This window comes from Erpetoichthys calabaricus, chromosome 10 (assembly GCF_900747795.2).
Source record: "Erpetoichthys calabaricus chromosome 10, fErpCal1.3, whole genome shotgun sequence".
NCBI lineage: Eukaryota > Metazoa > Chordata > Cladistia > Polypteriformes > Polypteridae > Erpetoichthys > Erpetoichthys calabaricus.
The window spans coordinates 54,630,883-54,649,757 of record NC_041403.2 but is presented as its reverse complement, the minus strand read 5'-3'; the positions used below and the strand labels follow the sequence as shown (position 1 = coordinate 54,649,757).

Sequence of the window (18,875 nt, the reverse complement as noted above, 5' to 3'; positions counted from 1 at the left end):
TGTTTGAATTTACAGAAAAGTATTAACTTCCTCATATTATTTAGCAAATATGTAACTAGTTGTTTGTTTCCAGATTATGTGGGTCGCTGTCCTCTTTGCCTTCCTCCAGAAGAGAACTGGGAAAACGACTTGGGGGTAATGAATTTTCCTAGGAAACCAGTGAGAAAGCAAGCACGATTAGAAAGAACATTGACTTGCATCCTGGAATGGGAAGAAAACGACGGAGAAGCAGAGTACCTTCTAGTGCAGAGGCCAAGTGCAGGTGAGGACAACTCTTTTGAGGCAGACACGGTTACCTTTACATTGTTGCCAAGTAAATTCATAAATTCACTTTTTTGGTATATGTTGACTGTCTCTCTGGGCTCTTTCATCTAATTTTACAGGATTTACAGAACTTGACTTACTCTTTTACGTGACAATGTTTAATTTTTTTTTAGAATAATGTAATAATTCTAAAAATGAAGAAAAGTAAATGCAATCTTACATAAGAAATAGTTGTGTGTACACTGTGGTTTATCAAGATTTTCAATATGACTCAATATGAAATATGAAATACTGACCTGTCAATAACTTCAAAGTAAAATAAATAGACTTATGAGCCCAGAGCCTGTTTGTAGCTTTGACATTCACAGGGCATTCACCCTTAGTTAGTTTAAACAATTTGGGTAATGCCTGTTTATAGATAATTCAACTTTAAATGTTCCACAAGAGTTAAACCCCTTTCAGAGTTTGTTTTTAAGTAACCAAACAAAAAATCTTTTAGGCACAGTACTGATTATTGTTTGTTTGCCTGTCTAATGTGAATTCCCTAAAGCAGAATAACTGCCAATGTTCAATGTAATTACATGAAGAGCATTTGTTTAAGTTTTAAAAACATGAAACCATCTTTTTATTAATATGCCTATGAATAGTGTTATGTTTTAAAATTATGTTGTCATAGCAGTCATGATTCTTTCAGTCTTTGGTTGTTTTATAGCTTTGCTGGATTTTTTTTGTGACCTTTTCTCACTAAAACAGAGCAGATCTGTGCAAATAAATCGGTATTTACCAAGCAAATTCTGATTGCTGTAAAGGCTTTTCGTCCAAGTATTCCTGAAAGAGGATGATTATTTTTCTTGTGATAATCAGTATTAAAAATAATGCTAGATTTTTAGTTGGTTGCTTTCATGTTCCAACACTGACTGACAAAAATTTAAGTTTCAAAACAAAAGTGTACAAAATTAGGGGAAAAAATGGCCCCATCCTTTGTATTGCAGTGAACTAAGCAGGATATACCATACATTTAAGACAAAATGACTGTAACAGTTTGTCTAGAAAATTCTCAGTGTGCCTCGTACTGTTGTGCCTCCTGGAGTTTTTTTTCCTAGCTTGCATCGGTTGTTTTCAGAAAACCTTGAATCAGATGTTAACTACAGTTTGCCAGGAGACCCTAAGATCGAGTGAATTAAGAGTGATGGAGAGAAAGGTATCTGTTTTTGATTTGTCATTAAATGATGTGTTTGGGGCAAACATTGAACACTATCCCCACCATCACATATGTGCCTGGTAATGCCATAGTATTGGAATACTGTTTTGTGTTAGAACCTAAAAGAGATATGAAAGTAGAATGCAAACAGATTTGGCAATCCACCGATAAACTGTGGTAGAAAAACAGTGCTTTTGGAGTAGATTCATCTGTTAGCAGGAAAATAACCTAAATATGTTTTGCCAGAAACTCACACTGGAAAACCTTTAAAAAAACAAAAAGTAGTCAATGTTCTGAAATTCTCCAGTTAAAACCCTAACCATAACCATTTTGAGAATTCAAGGATGGACTTATAAATCGCTCTTCTATACTGTGTTTGGCCTGTTTTTGAAAAAGAATGGTCAAAAGTGTCAGTGTTCAAATGGACGGAGCTAGTAAGGGCTTCTCCTTAAAGATTCCATTAATTTGAAATTAAATATGCATGATTCAAGGGAGCAGATCGGGCTTATTCAGGTTCTCACAAAATGCTGTTTAGCACTTAACAGTACTATAAAATACTTATAGTCCCTTGCAAAAGTATTTGGATCCTTTAAAAATTTTTTAGATACTGCTGGATTACCAGTCTGTATTTATATTGCAAACTCACGTGTCCAAGAAGAAAAACTGTAAAAACAGTTACTTGTCAAAACTGCTTAAATTTCTGGTTTAAAGGGCCATTGAACAGTTTAAAAAAAACTGATGCTGCTTCATACCATTCACTACATGGAAGTGGATGCCCATCAAAATTGAGCACCAGGTGGACTTTTGAGGGAAGCCACTTAAAGACCATCAATCGCCTTGAAAGATGTACACAGTTGAATAGCTGACAATGGTATACAGGTACAGCACATCAGCCTCTGCTTAATGCTGGTTTTTAAACTGTTATTTCTAAAGATAGATTGTGTAAGCATATTATAATCTTTTTACTTTGTTAGTTGTTTATTTAAAGGTCTGGTTTAAGGTTAAGCCTGGAGTTCCCCCTTAAAGAGATGATGTTATTCAAGATATGTAATAATGAAAGAAACACTGATATATAAGTGGATGATTCAAGTTTGTTTTTCAGTTGTTGTTCCAGGAGGTTAAGTAGAAGATGAGCTACTAAGTTTGAAAAAGCCAAATCAATTGTTCCTTGTTTATTGGTAATCAGCTGCCTTTTTACTCCTATAACAAATGGTTAAATGACACAGGCCAGCTGGAGTCTATCCTAGCAAGCATCAGGAACAAGGCAGAAATGATCTCTGGATAGGACTTCAGCCCAGTGTCAACCAATTTGTGTTTTACTTTTGTAGGACATTTAGCAAATTTACATTTCATGGAATAATTTGATTTTATTGATCTTATTGGGGACAGACCTGATGGTGTAGTAGTTAGTGCAACTACAGTTAGGTCCATAAGTATTTGGACAGTGACACAATTTTCACACATTGCCCCACAATGGATTTGCATTGAAGAAATCATTAGACTGAAGTGTAGGTTTTTGGCATTAATTCAAAGGGATTACAAAAATATTGTATGAGCCATTTAGGAATGACAGACATTTTTATATACGTGGTCCTCCATTTTCAAGGGACTCTAAAGTATTTGGACATTTGACTGACAATCTGTTCCACAGCCAAGTGTGAGCAGTTACCTTATTATTTCATTAACTATTAAGCAGGTTGGAGGTCTAGAGTTGATTCCAAGTGTGGAGTTTGCATTTGGAAGCTGTAACTGAGAAGTCTCAATATGAGGTCCAAAAAGCTGTCCATACAAGTATAAACAGGCCATCATTAGGCAGAGAAAAGAAGACAAACCCATCCTAGAGATAGCAGAAACAACCAAGAGTGGTCAAATCAACTGTCTGGTACATTCTTAAAGAGAAGGGACGCACTGGTTAGCTCAGCAACAACTGAACAACCATAGAAGACCGGATGATTGCAGAATTCTTTCCTTGGTGAAGTGTATCCCATTTCCCAATATTTAGCCAAACCAAGAACACTCTCTGGGTGATACTCTTGTCATTGCCAAAGTCTACAATCGAAAGAAGACTTCATGAAGGTTTACCACAAGGTGCAAACCACTGGTAAGCCTCAAGCATAGGAAAGACAGATTAGACTTTGCCATCGAATATATTTTAAAAACCAGTCCAGTTTTAGAACAGTGTTCTTTGTACAAATGAAACTAAGATCAATATGTACCATAATGATGGACAGAGAAGAGAAGGAACACCTCATTGATCTGTAGTATACTACATCATCTTTGAAACAGGCAGTGTTGTGGCATGGGCATGCATGATGCCAATGGAGGTGGGTCACTGATATTTATTGATGATATGACTACTGACAAACGTTGCAGGATTCTTTCTGAAGTGTACATGGCTATACTATCTGCTTAGATTCAGCCAAATGCTGCAAAACTGATAGGATGATGCTTCACAGATGAACAAAGAGGCAAAACATACTGCAAAAGCAAATCAAGTGCTTTTCAAAGCAAAGAAGAATATTCTTCAATAGCCAAGACAATCAAATGCCCTCAACCCAGTTGATCATGCATTTCACTTTCTGAAGACAAAACTGAAGGCAGAAACTCCAACGAGCAAGCAGCACCTGAAGACAGCTTCAGTAAAGGCCTGGCAAAGCATCAGTGGAATGGAAACCCAACACTTGGAGAAGGCCATGAGTTCCATACTTCAGGCAGTCATTGACTGGAAAGAACTTTCAACCAAGTATTGAAAATGATTGTTATCTTCATGATTATGTTAGTTTGTCCAAATACTTTTGGGCAATGCATATAAATGTCTGTGTTTCCTAAAATGGCTCATACAATGTTTTTGTTAAACCCCTTGAATTACAACTGTATGTCTACACTTCAACCACATCTTGATTGCTTCATTTCAAATCTATTGTGGCGGTGCACAGAGCCAAAGTTATGAAAACTGTACATAAATTATTGTACAAATAATCACTGTCCAAATATTTATGGACCTGACTGTATCTCACAGATCAATCCAGGATTGTGGGTTTGAATTCCATGCCTGGTCTTGGTCTGTGTGGAGTTTTCAAATTTCCCCAATGTCTATGTGGAGTTTTCACCGAGCACTTCCGTTCTTCTTCATCTCCTCAAAAAATATACAATTTAGGTATACTGCCAAAGCTAAATTTGCCTCATGTGAGTGCGGGTGTGTGACTGAGTGAGCCCTGCCATGGACTGGTGCTCCATATGGGGTTGATTCTGACTGTCTACCAGGTTTTGCCAGGATAGGTTCAAACCCCTCTGACTCTGAACAGAGTAAAGTGGTTTTAAAAATGAATGGACGTAACACGAACTATTCTATGATGGAGTCCATGAATGAACAAGTGTATGTTGCATATCATACACATGCACTGTTTCAAGTTTTGAATAGTATTGTGGATTTTTTTTTTTTTAAATTGTGCATCTCGTTATCTTTTAACGGTGTGCTGTTATGTCAGTCAATTATTCATATTTTCTCAAATTGTATAACCTGTAGTCAAAGCTGCTTACAACATTCTTGTTAATATTGTACAATTAAAATATTGTGTGCTTTTGACAGTAAAACTTGTGCTGTTTGTAAAGTGTAATCGAGTGCTTATTATCTTTGAAAATAACAGCTTTGATTAGGTGTGATTTATTGTGTGATCGATTTGACATTCACATTTCTGCCCTCCGTATCTTCTAAAGGTGTTCTAAATTTTGGAAATAAAATGCTTTAGAAATCAATATGTTAGTAATATGTGTTATTTTAAAAAGTACACCATTGTTACTTGCAAGGATTTATGTATTTACAGGGCTTTTGGCAGGATTGTGGGAATTTCCAAGCATAGTTCTTGAAGGGAAGATCACAGAGAAGAAGGAGAAAGAACTGCTTTTAGAACAATTGGAAACTCTTTTGGATGGACGGGGTAATTTTGGAGAGATTCAGTATGTTGGAGAGGCAAGTGTTTAGATGAACTTGATTAAGCACCTCTTCATATTAACTTAAGTCTGTGAAATAATACTGTTTAGCGATTAAAACGTTCAGAATTTGAATTGACAATCTGTAATATAAACAATGGCTCAGAGAACATACACAGACTTGCAAAAACAAAATTGTGATGGAAAGTACAATACTATGCAACATATATTTGCATACACTTATTTTTAATGTTCAGTAATAGAAATATCCACAATTTGTCTTGACTACTGTCAAATAAGGACATTAGGAATCATCAGTCTAGTAAACAAAGCAAAATTGGCTTTGCAAGTTATAGATTTTGTGCATGTCGTCTTCTTATTTTTGAAGGGTGTTTATTTGCACATTAATTATTCATGCTACCATGTACTTTAAGAACAGGAAACAAAGAAAAATAAGCAATGAGTAATAAATAAGATGCCATTTACAAATTAAAAACAGGAAGTTTTTTCAAAACCTCACCATCTCTGAGTTCTCATTTATGTTTTAAAGCTGGCTTAAATTGGAGATTGAACATTTTATATTATAAATCTGGTACATTTTATAATATAAAATGCTGGTTTGTTTAATAAATTTTGGGTATCATTTTGACATAATCATAAAAATTTGTTGTTTTATTCCCTTTAGGTTGTCCATGTTTTCTCCCACATCCACCAAACCTATGCTGTGTACCGTTGTAGTCTGGCTGAAACAACTGGATTAGTTAAAAAGGAGGCAGAGGATGATGTGGCATCTTCACGCTGGCTCACAAAGACTGCTTTTCAGAAAGCTGCTGTGTCAACAGCCATGAAGAAGGTATGATAAAAAATGAAAAATAAATACAGTTAGAGTGCCTTGACAATTTATAAGAAAGAAAACTATAACACATTGAAAGGTTTGCCTTTAACCTAAAAATATAATTATAATATAAATATGGTTTTGGCATTAGCACATATGAGCAGTAAGGTATAAACATGACTTTGGAAAATAGGTTTATCATTTTTAATTACTTCTAATGGTATCGCCTGCTTATAATGAATCTTCACTCTTGCACATATCTAAATTTAATGTTGTTCAACATTTTCATTCACAAGATTGTTGTGTTTTCTACACCATTCAGCTTTATCTAACGAATACTTCTTATATACTTGAAATATTGGCTACCAAGCGTTTTGGTGTTCATTTTCACAATCAACACAGAATATTGGAAAAATATGTTGACCATTCTATGATTAACATTAATAGAGGATTTCAAGAGTTTTAAAGTTTGCTTGGCAGTTTCATAGGAAATGGAATTATTGTCTACCATATACTAAAAAGTGGAGACCTTTTAACATTTGGTTTAAAAAAATATGCTGTAATGATTAAGTATTGTTCACTTTTTTCCAGAATTAATGCTTCATCTGTTTCTTCCAGATCTTCCAGCTTTATCAGAGTAAAGAAAGTCAAAGTCCAAAAAATTGCAAGGTAGGCCCCAAGTTCTTGTGATGTGCTGCCTCGATGTAGATTCTAACCGTAGTAGTGTTTCAACCTGTTAAAAATATACTTGAGACACTTTTCACTTTACTGTTTTTTTTTGTATTACCAGTGTAGCTGCGTTTGTCCCAAATTACTAAAGTTCTGAAGCTTTTAGTTTCGTTCATAGGATGGTTCTGGCTATAGTGTGACGTGTGTTCAGATAATTCCTCAGACCAAATATCTTCATTTTAAAAGTTTTAGTAAAATTCAAAGCAAAACAGGTCACACAAAAAATAAAAAAAATGATATTAAAGAAAAAAGAAAAGTTCTTGTTTAAGAAAAGTCCTGTTTAAGGCTTATTTCAATGTTTAATTTCTCAAAGTTTGGTTATACAGTCAAATTTTAGGCACGCTAAGCACGGTCAGAAAACTGTATGCCATCTCCTATTTGTAAACATATCTAACAGTCCATGCTAGCAGTAAGACTGTTTCCTAACTGGCTTAATTACCACTTGGTTTTACACATATAACTAAGAAAGTTCTATTTTGTATAAACTTACAGGAGTAAGGGGCTATACCATATAATATATATATATATATATATATATATATATATATATATATATATATATATATATATATATATATATATATATATATTATATCAAAATTAAGCAAACACTTATATGAATTTAACAATAAACATGTTTTTTATACTCCACATTTGTGGAGGTAAACATATCATCACCTTCTATATGTGCTGATCAATTGAAATCTTGGATCTTTTGACATCAGACACCCACAACCTGGTGAACCTGTCATTACTAACCAGCTTGTGTAGCATGGATGGCCCATGGATCACGTCTTCTGATACAGAGCAACTAGACCTTCTTTACACTCTCAATGATTGTCTTGATGGTCTTTGTCATCCATGCCTCATGATACCAATGGTGGACATAGGCGTAGGGAAAGACTGATTTGCAAAATTCAGTAACCAACCTTGACTGACACACAACTACGTATGCCACCTTAGCCTGTAAGAGTTGTTTAGCTAATCCTTGTGTTTGGCTCTTTTCATCTTGTTGGCCTCCATTATCTTTTCTTCCCAGGAGTAGTGAACTCCAACATGATCACCTATTTTGATGTTTCATGTACCTGCAGAATGTTTGGTCTGAGGGGGGTTGATACAGTGCTATCAAAGAACTTGAGTGGCCTTCTAAATTTGACCTTTAGCTGCTAGTCTTGTGCTGTTAAAAGAAGTCCTCCTGACACTCATAGGTGGGCTTATCCCTTTAAAATATAATCTCCCTGACTGTTTTGACCAAGTATCTGTCTGTGTATGAAACAGGTGTGGTGTTGCAGTTACCACATTTTAAAAAGTACAAAAGAAGAGAAATGTGTTTTCTAAAATGTTGTAATATGTCAAGAAGGACCAGACTTTGCAAGCATTTCAAGAACAATTGTTTTGTAATGCTTACTTTCTATTTGCTTTTGGGGGTTTTCATTCTTACAAAGTACTTTACCATTAATTATATTCAATACGTTTTCATTTTAGAAATGCTCAAAATCATATCAGTTGTTTTGATGAAAAAAAAGATTGTGTATGTGTGGATGCTTTTTCAGTATATTTTTCAAAAATATGCATAACTAGAAATAGGTTTTAAATACTGTATCTATTTCACTGGTATCCTGCTTACACAAAAATGGAATAATCATGCATAATATTACATTGGCAAAATCGGAAAGATCTGCTCAGTGGAATGGAAACCAAACAAAAGAGATGACACTGGTATAGTATTGCTGTCAGTAGTAATAAATATTCCCTACACAAAGCAGTTATTATTCTTTTTTTTTTTTTAGGGAAAGAAGCGAAAGACAAGCACAGATTCAGAACACAACATGCAGAGAAGTCACAAATTAAAGAAAAACAAACAATCAAATACTGGCCAAAAACAGCTTTCAATACTTGGTATTTTTGGAAAATCCAGAAAGTGTGAAATAAGCAGTGGACCTTAAAATGATGTACCTTCAGCTAAAAGAATTGTGTGTATATTTTATAAAAACTCATGGAACAAAATGCTAAAAAATCAGTGTGTGTGTGCGCGCGCACATGTGTGTATGTGTATATATACACACATAAATATACACACACACACACATGTACTCTATATACTGTATGTGTGTGTGTATATATGTATGCATATATAATCTGTGTATTGCTACTGTAAATGTCAGTGTGCATGTATGGTTTGTTTGAGTGTATATATAAAATAGAAAGAAACAGAATTCTGCTGCAGTTCATATGTTTTATTAGAAACTTAATACATAATATACAATACACTATTTTTCTAACCATGTATGTGAGTAAATATTTCAACTGCTCAGGGAAATAATCGCCTAAATGATAGTTCAATGCATTGGAAACACGAGGGTCTGTTTTTTATGCTGGTATTTATCGTAATAGTTTTGTAAGGTCTGTGTAGATTCATCTACTGTGCTTTATTATGGTCAGTTTTATGTTTCACTTGTAGACAAAGCTGCATTCCTTTCATTTCTTACTGATGTTAAAAGACTAGAATGGACAGATAAATTATGTTTTATAGTTCTTATTTAAAAGTTCACTGTTTCTGGTGAAAAACCCTTTAATTTGGTATCTTTAGCCAAATCAAGTTGGAACCATTGACACTAATTAAAACCAAGTACACATTTTTTCCAATTTTATAACTACAGTATTTTAAGATTTTTCTTTCTTGTGAAATTTTTAATAGCCTTTTTTGTGAGTCCAGAATTAATTATGCTTTAAAGCACTCTGTTAAAGTGCCTTTTAATGGTTTAAAGATGAGGTGCTGCCAAATAACAACATTTTGGATGAGAAGGTTATCTGACATAGCTGTTTAACAAATACATTTGAAAACCTGGGACGTATGCTGTAAAAGTCTAGTACCCATCAAAGATTTTGCTCTTGCTAAATATTCCCACACAGTTAAGCTGTAGAAGATACTGACAATTTTAACAGCTATTCTGAAATTAGGGAATCAGTTTTATGTGCTTTTTAAAGGTGTTAATTATTCATTTATTTACTTAAATATACAGAACATTTAATATGTAATATCTTTCCTGATGTGAATTACCAATGGACTAATACAGAAAAAAAAATTCAAGCAAACTATTTCAAATGTACAGTCCATAGTTTAGTAAAATATTAAGGTAAACATGCCTTGCACATGGAATACGAAAAGCAACTACAAGAAATGAGAGGATGGATAACAAAGATAACTGTTTTTATAAATAATGTTTTCACATAATTTTTAACAAAAGTATTTTGTATTTTGAATGCCAAATGATTATGAATAAATCTATTCATCATAAACTGAGTGTTGTATTTTTGACCACTCATAAAAAGCATTCACCCTGATTTCAGCTTAAGATGTGTTTGTGAGAAGTCGACTTCAAACCTTCAGGCACCCTGCTTCCTGCATGTCTGGATTATAAACATCACAGTTAAGTAATGACAAAACAACTTTTTATTGCATTGATTGTAATATTTAGTATAGAAATTATTAAATTTGGTGATGCAGGCAAAGTATATATGGGGGGAGACACAACATTGATTATACTGAGTATGCCATGTTTTTGAAATTCTGACAGATGTCCGGTTTTATACTCCAGTGAAAGACAATGAAACAATATATTGTGTGTACCCCTGAGGAAGGACAGACATCCTGGCTGGGATAAAGAAAGGTTTCATATCTGGCCAGGAGACCATAATGGAAGGACCGGGAAAATAGACTCATCAGGAACAGGTCATTCCCCCACATGGCAGGTGGCAGTGTTCTTCGGGGCTAAACCAGATTAGGACACCTGCAGGGTTTCATGGGAAATGGAGTCAAGAAACACCACCCTGTCGGGGTCTCTGGGGTCTGCCAGAGGGTACTGTCCTGGTTTTCACATGACCCAGAAGTGCTTTGGGGGACTGGGACAAGAGACCAGAAGCAATTCCCAGGTTGGGCTTAAAAGAAAGCCTTCTGCCTCATTTGGACTGAGTCAGAGTCTGGAGGAGCGGGTAACACTCATTGGAGGAGAGAAGGAGAGAGGGAAGTGAAGGAGACAGAAGTTAGGACTGTATATTGGCTGTAACTGTAATTGTATCGAGCTGAGTGGATTAAAGTCCTTTATTTTAGACATGGAGTTATGTTGGGTCGTGTGTGTCTGGGGTTTGGGGGCTCAGTGGTGCCCCCTACTGTTCATAATATCTATTTATCAAAAGCTGGTGAGGAAATTTTTGATCTGTGTCTATTTTTATATACAGTGTATACTTCTATTACCAAGTGTTGTTTTTTTTTTTTTTTTTTTTAGTGATATGAAGGCTTATAAAATATATAAGATTTACAATTTAGATACTAATAAACATAATTAAAAAAAAAATCTAATATAAAAATGTGAAAACATTTTTATTGAAGGTAAAGGTACAATAGATATTTATTTTTATTCTATATTTACTGTATTATTTTTTCTCTCATGTTCATTTGTCTGTGTATGCTTACAGAAGCTCTGAGAAGCAGACTCCAGCACACACACACTATTCTGGTGGACACGAAAACTTCCTTCGGTTTCTAGGCTTGAACTGGTTAACACTGCTAGTCTTGGATATAAACCACAGGTAAGATCAACTGATCTTTGTCTTTTTACTGATCAGGATGGGATCTGGGAATGATTAAACTATTATTAAGTCTTCTTTTTGTTAAATATAAGTTTTATTTACATTTCTGCAGATATACTTCATTGTACAGATGGTATTCAACACCATTTTGCATGAAGCACTTACTCAATGTATTGATTTTTGATCAGTATATTACTTTCTGTTTCAAATGATTTCGCAGAGACCTGGCATAGGCATGACAATGCAAGTTTTACCTTCTCCTTCATTTTCTTCTTTTCGTCGTCTTCTTGAAGAAGAAGCTTTACTATAACAAACTTTTTTTTCATTTCATTATCCAACCCGCCAAACTAAAAAGAAAATATGCCATAAACGTGGGCTAATAATTACCTGGGTTTTTGCTTGTGGTGTCACACATTAAAGAAGAGTTCAATTAAAGATCCTCACAGAAAGAAATAGTTTTCCAGTACTAGGCTGGAAAGGGGTTTGGTAGTTAAACAGCAAACGTGCAAATATCGGTGAGCTGTTGGTTTTGTTCCAACTTGTGCCTTTCAAACTTTTACTTTCTCATTATTTGACTGAAGAGCTTTATGTGAGGTATTAATGAGATGCCTTTAAAAGGGAATGGACTAACTTCAGTGCTACAAATATACACCTTGTATAGTGACCTGTAAAAATATTCTAGTGCTGGTGCTGGTCCGTGCAGACCCAATACATTCATGCTCTTTTAATACATAACTCTTTTAGGCAGATTTCTGTCCTCAGTAGGACAGTTTGCTGTTGTCTCACTAGTTGAAGTCCATGAGACTGTTTCAGGTTTGCTGTTGTTTTAGGCTCTCCTGCCGCTGACTCAAAAGCTGCTCATTTGAATGATGGAATAGCAGCTCATATTGTTGGTGACTCTCTGGTTACGCCATCTCCAGGCTGATGCAATTTTTCAGCACTGTTATAGTATTTTCACCCTTCAAACATTTTCATATATTGCTTGTGTGCATATGATACTCACACTTGTTCCAACCTGTATTTTTATTGCAAACTCATTTTGGATAAGAAACAAATTTAAGAAAATCAGTCATGGCAAAAAAATAAAGTCTGATATTGAAATATGCTAATTGTCTGTGTATTCGGACCACTGTGCATTGATCACTTCATGTGCTGTAATAAGGATATAAGTAATTTTCACAATTAACATGATATTCTTAAATCTGCTTAATCCATTTGAGGGTCATTGTGGGACTAGAGACTATCCCAGCAACAGTACAGTAGGTACAAGGCAGCAAACGCAGTGGAAACTGACATACCAACACTAAAACTCATACAGTGTCAGTTTGTAATTGCCAGCTAAACAAACCTCCATATGTATGGGGGATGTGGGATGAAAACCGGATTACCCAGAAGAGAAAAGTGCAAACTCCAGAAGGAGAGTGACCGGAAATGGGGTTTGAGCTTAGGATCTGGGACTTGTGAGATGGCAGTGCTACCTCTGTACCACAATGCTACCCTCATTGTCATCATTTCTTGATAGAAATGCAAGTTTAAGGAGTCATGAAGGGAAATTATGAAATTAAGGCTTAATAGCATTTAAAGGAAGTCAATGATAAAATGCATCACTTAGATAAAGGGGTGCAAAACTGTATCAAAATGTTTGGATCTTCTTCCGGGCAGTGTTGGTTCAATTTAGGGCAGAGTGATGGCTCTGAGGCCAAGGATCTGCACTGGTATCCAGAAGGTTGCCGGTTCAAATCCCTGTCACTGCCAAAAGAGATCCTACTCTGCTGGGCCCTTGAGCAAGACCCTTAACCTGTAATTGCTCCAGGGGCGCTGTACAATGGCTGACCCTGCGCTCTTACCCCAAGGGGTATGCAAAAACTAACAAATTCCTAATACAAGAAATTGTATAAGGTGAAATAAAGAACAAAAAAAAAAATCTTAATAATCAAGAAATGGAAGCTGCAACTTTTTACGTAGAAAAGCTTGTCCGGCAAAAGTGTACATCTGAACAAGACGGAGACTTGTTGTGGGGAGCTGATGACATTGTTGCAGTTGGGTTTGATTTTATGGTCATATGAAATCAAATTTACACTGTTTAGCCAGAATTCCATGTGTTATGTGTAGCACAAACCTAATGCTGCCCTGATTCCAACAAACATACATAATGAATGTAGTGAAGCGTAAAGGTGGCAGCAACAATCAGTGGAGATGCTTCTCATCCTCCGGGTTTTAGTGCCAGGAAATACTGTAAGCTTGTTTCAGTAGGCTATAAAACTCAAAGCTGGTAGTCGATCTCACGTTCAGAAAGAAACTAAAACCAATACAGCGCTTAAAGCATTATAGCAGTGGTCCAAGAGTAAAAGGTGACTGTCCTTGATAGACCCAGTCAAAGGCCTGACCTCATCCTGCCAAGAAGCTGCATCACAACTTGAAATGCCATCCTAAAAACCTGAGTGGGATGGAGCAAATACCTGCCAAATGGAATGGGCCGTAATCACGTCTTACCAGAGCGTGAAACTGACTGACGACCTGACCGTGACACTTAAAGCTGTCATTGGTGCAAAGTGTGGCTTCTTTAAAATACAAAAGCAGCAGATTTCAGTCTTTCACTTTAACATATCTGCCAACAGATGTATCTGTCACAGCTGCTGCTGTGGTGTTGCTCTATTTTTAACTGTGTTCTCCGTGTACATGCAAGTGTGTAGTAAAATTATAAAGTATGTACAGTAGTACCAGTTATAATTCAGCAATATTTAAGGACCGTTAAGAAACGTAAAAAAATTCACAAAACACCACATGTATTTCCTTCAGTGAAGAGACTAATTTGCTGTGTATTACTAACAGATATTCTCCTCTTTGATAGCGGTACATTTTTAAGTTCTACATTTCTTATATTTGTCTTTCAAGATTTGACGTTTATTAATTTGATACTGTATAGCTCTTTTTATTGCTCAGCTGAATGCGTTCCTAAATGCATGCAGCACAGGAAAGGAATATTCTGAATGATTTTTTTTTTTCTTATATAAAATGCATCTTTGAAATTTAGACTAGTAGTTCTTAAAAAGTACCAACAAAATAGCTACTTCAGAAAGGTGAAAAATTCAGGGGTTTTTTTTTTTTTTTACAGGAAGCATCCTTTTAAATATGCTCAGTTTTACCATTTCTGAAAGATGTGATATTTCAGTTTAATTCAGTTCAGTCTAGTTTATTTTTACATAGTGCTATTCACTGAATGCATGCTTACAAAGCTGTAACAGGTTCACTGGTAAAGTATAAATACAAATTAAAGTCATACATGTATCGGAAGGTCATCTTCCAGGCTTGTCAGAGGTAAGTGCCACCATCCTGGGACACGAAGGGCTGCTGTCGCGGATTGACTTCTCTCTTTTCCCCACCTAAAGCTTAGAGAAGATGAGAAACGAGGGCAGCTGACTCCGTCCTTTCTGGTCCAAGGGGACAAGGCGTCTCATTTGGGTATGGCGCACCAACCTGAAACCTGACCACTTTTTAGAGCCTTGTGACATTAGCCAATGGCAGAAACCATTTTTATTCTGTTTTGCGCCATCCGTGTGGCTTTTATTTAGGTGGAATTTATTGTTTCACTAAACAGGGTGAACTGGCTGGCACCCCAACATTTCATTTGGACTTGTGCATTCCTCTAGGTCCACGACACATTACATAAATGAGCAGACATTAAGGCACAGAGTTCTTTAAAATGTGTAACAAAATGATAGGAAGATGAACAGCAGAACCCCATGACCCTGTGTTAGGATATAGCGGGTTGGATAATGGATGGATGGATGAATGGTTGAGGGTAGGCCACATGTAATATGAAAAAAGAAGGCAAAAACAAATTGTAATATACAAGTATCAAAAAGTAACCACTCAATATTCCAATATCAACATTCACTATAGAAATAGTCGTTGCTGCTGTGGTGTTGTATCACGCAGGTTCCATAATGAATGCCCACTTCCGGCTTAGACTGTCTGTATATCCCATCCAAGATGGATAGGACGAGACTTCCATTCTGGTGGCAGACTTGGTAATGTCAGAAGATGAGTCTATCCTGAAGGCAAAAGAGAAGAAGCTGTTATTGACAGTGCCCTCATACGCCCAAGGGTAGCATGGCCCTCAGTATTGGAGCCTTGTTACACCTCATTTGCACGTGTCTGATAACAGACAGAAAAATACAGTGGTTTGAAGCACAAATGGAACCTAGCAATAGCTGCCCATTAATTCTTGTTGGACTATGGTTGAACATATCTGTATGATATCAGCATACTACTTTAGAGGGAAGAATTGATTATTTACTACAGAGTAGGGGCTGGAAATTTGAAAAGATAAACACATCTGTAGATTGTGAAATCACCAAATAATTTAGTTGGCCTTGTCCTTTGTGTTCAAAAGATAACAGCCTGTTTGTTGCTGATAGGCATGCTGCTGTAACTTTTATCCTCCTCAGTAGCAGATTTCAACATCTTGCTTTCAGATGCAGTCACTGTCCATGTGGAGTCAGCGTGTTCTACCATGCGACTGTCGGACTGAAGTATTGCATTGGCTTTTAAATACCAATGTATGTGATGTGGACATCATGGGGCATACAGCTCCCCAGACACCCAACACAACAGACAAGTCCCAGCACAACAGAGGCTTTATTTCAGTGGGGTAGTGCTTTTCCGTCGCTCCCCACCTCATGCAGTGCAGTGCCAAGCACAATTCAACACAGTCCTCCTTTCTGTCTCTTTCTTCTACCTCCACTCCTCCCTCAAGCTTCGTCCGCTTCCTCCCAACTCTGGCTTTCAGGGTTACAATAACAATTCTTTACATTTATATAACGCTTTTCCCAACATAGTAGTGCTGCGCAGACTCTGCAGCACCCCTTGGCAGTGCCCACTGAACCCAAAAGGGCTGTAGCAAACTCCAGCTCCCAGCACACCCTGTGGGAAACCATGGTGCTATTGCAGCCCAGGGGGGCTGCCCTCTATCCTCCGAAGGGAGATAAAGCCCTGAAGACACTCTCTCTCCCCTGGCCCATCCATTATACAGGCTCCCTAGCCATCCACCACAGTGGTTAGTCAATAACTGTAACTGGGCCCCATATGAATGAGCGTGCAATATGATGATGCCTTTCTAGGGTCAGCGTAATGCTTTGATCGACTCCAGTCCCCATGATCTTCAGCTGGAGTCAGTGGTTTTGATAATGGATTGACACACGGTGAGACTTTCAGCTGCTGTCACATAATTCAGTTGCTTTTAAACACTTGTAGGATTATGAATGTGTAGACTAAAAAGGCAAAGCCGAAACAATCTATTGTGTAAAGTGCCATTGTGCAGTGCAGGCTCTTTAAAATGCTGTGAAATAGTTCATTCTTTCGTTTGTTTGCTGGGTCGTCTTATTCTAGTACAGACTCTGAGTGAACATGTCCTAGTGGCACTGGCCGCAAGGCAGCAACAAACTGTGGAAAGGAGTGCCAGCCAGCCTCTCAAACTAGGCTAGACAGAACTGTACAGGCATTTGGAAATGTGCTTGGAATTAAGCTATTAATTTATCCAAAGGGTAAAATAAGGGTACTGTATCCAGTACTATACTCTTATCATCAGACATTTGTTTAACTTCTGAGGCCTAACATCACAATGCCTCCAGTATGAAGAGCTGTTTTCTTTTGCCATTTTCATTTACTGGCTCATAATGGTGTCACTTTAAGTAAACTGAATGTATTATGTATTATGTTTTTCATTGTGTTACATTATATAGTTGTATACTTTCCACAGTTTCTTCTATTGTGAAAATTTCAGTATAGTATGTATGGTTTAATGCTTTTGTTGCTCCATTACAAATGCCTTTATGCAGTGATGATTTTTAAGATGATGTAGATGAAATCCTGTTCTAAATCTATACATGTAACATAGATATAAGATTCATTGATGCTGATTAAAATCACAAATGGTGCTTTTAAAGATGGTTCCTACTTTATGCCCGATACTGCTGGATTTGGTTCTGGCTCCTCTTGACCCTGATTTGGATTAAGAAGATTCAGGGAATGGTTGAATGGACAAAGATCTAACATAGTTCATGTTTATTGTTGTAAGCATAATAGCTCTTTTGTCTTACCATTTTGTAAAACACAGCTTCTTGTGTTCTTTCTTGCATAACAATAAACAATACCTAAATGGTGAGGCCATCTCTCCCTGCACAGGCTAAACAATGAACAGGAGAAATCCAGTAAAACAATGCTTCTAGTGAAACAGAATATGAAGTAACAGGCCCATATAGTGGAAGAAAGTCGAGTCACAAATAATGAAATGCAATGAATAAATCCATGTGAGAAAAAGAGAGACATCAAGACAAAATGAGAGGGTGATCATAATTCCTTTTTCTGTGTGAGCTTCATATGTTCTCTTTGTGATGATAGTGACTTCTTCCGGTGACTTTATTTGCCTGCCATTTATTTTCTAAGGACATGCATCCTGTTCAGTTGGAGATTTAAAATTTCTCTTGGTGTGTATGGATTTATGGATGCGTTTTATGGCATGGATACTTTGGAGAACTCATTTTTTATTGTGATCAAGTCAGGTTGCAGCTCATGTCCACCCATCTGTTTATACAGTACATCCATCACCAAACCTACTGAATCAGCCTCAGGATTGCAGTGGCTATTGTATATACAAATAGCATTGGGTACAAACCAGGAGTCAAACCTGAACAGGGCACCATTCCAACATTGGGCACATCCTTGTTCACTCATATATGGCAAAATAAGAATTGCTAATTAGCTTCACAACATCTTTATAAGAAACTTGTTTTGGACCCATATTGAAATTACATTACTCAAGCCTTAAGTGAGCTGTCTCAATATTTCCAGGTTGTGCTTAAAATTGTCTAATATAATGTGTTTTATTCATTCAGTTGAATAAGCAAAGGTTGTATTGCATTCCGTGTCTCTGTGTCAAAAAATGCTTTAAATCCAGTCCATATTGATAAAGACAGAAGTGAAAATAGCTGCTTCATGGCAAAGTAATGCTCCCTAATAAAGTGATAATTTAAATTTACCTCCATCATGCAATTTTGCATCATATAAATATCAAATAAATATACAAGAAGCAAAATTTTAATATAAATCTCTCTAAATCTGTATTATAAGCAAATAAAAGCAAAACCATAAAATCCCACTAACGAATTCCTTTGCTCAATGTACATTTAAATAAACAAGGATGTTATTTAAAAACAGGATTTGACCTCTCATTAACAGAGTGGAACTATGGGTGGTCAGTATCTTGTCTCTGACGCAGTCTACGTCTTTAAGCCCTTTCTTTGATGTTTTTCCGGTTTTGTTATT

General features: G+C 36.3%; 1 protein-coding gene across 2 annotated transcripts in view; it reads left to right on the top strand.

Annotated features, from left to right (window-relative positions):
• The window catches only part of mutyh (mutY DNA glycosylase), a 31,746-nt gene extending 21,487 nt beyond the window's left edge, over positions 1 to 10,259 (top strand). For both annotated transcript variants that reach the window (XM_028811253.2, XM_028811252.2), the window contains 5 exons: positions 74 to 262; positions 5,290 to 5,435; positions 6,081 to 6,248; positions 6,849 to 6,899; positions 8,750 to 10,259. In XM_028811253.2, the coding sequence (XP_028667086.2) occupies positions 74 to 262; positions 5,290 to 5,435; positions 6,081 to 6,248; positions 6,849 to 6,899; positions 8,750 to 8,905 (710 nt within the window). In that variant the 3' untranslated portion in view covers positions 8,906 to 10,259. The remainder of the gene's footprint in view (positions 1 to 73; positions 263 to 5,289; positions 5,436 to 6,080; positions 6,249 to 6,848; positions 6,900 to 8,749) is intronic.
• The last annotated feature ends 8,616 nt before the right edge of the window (positions 10,260 to 18,875 follow it).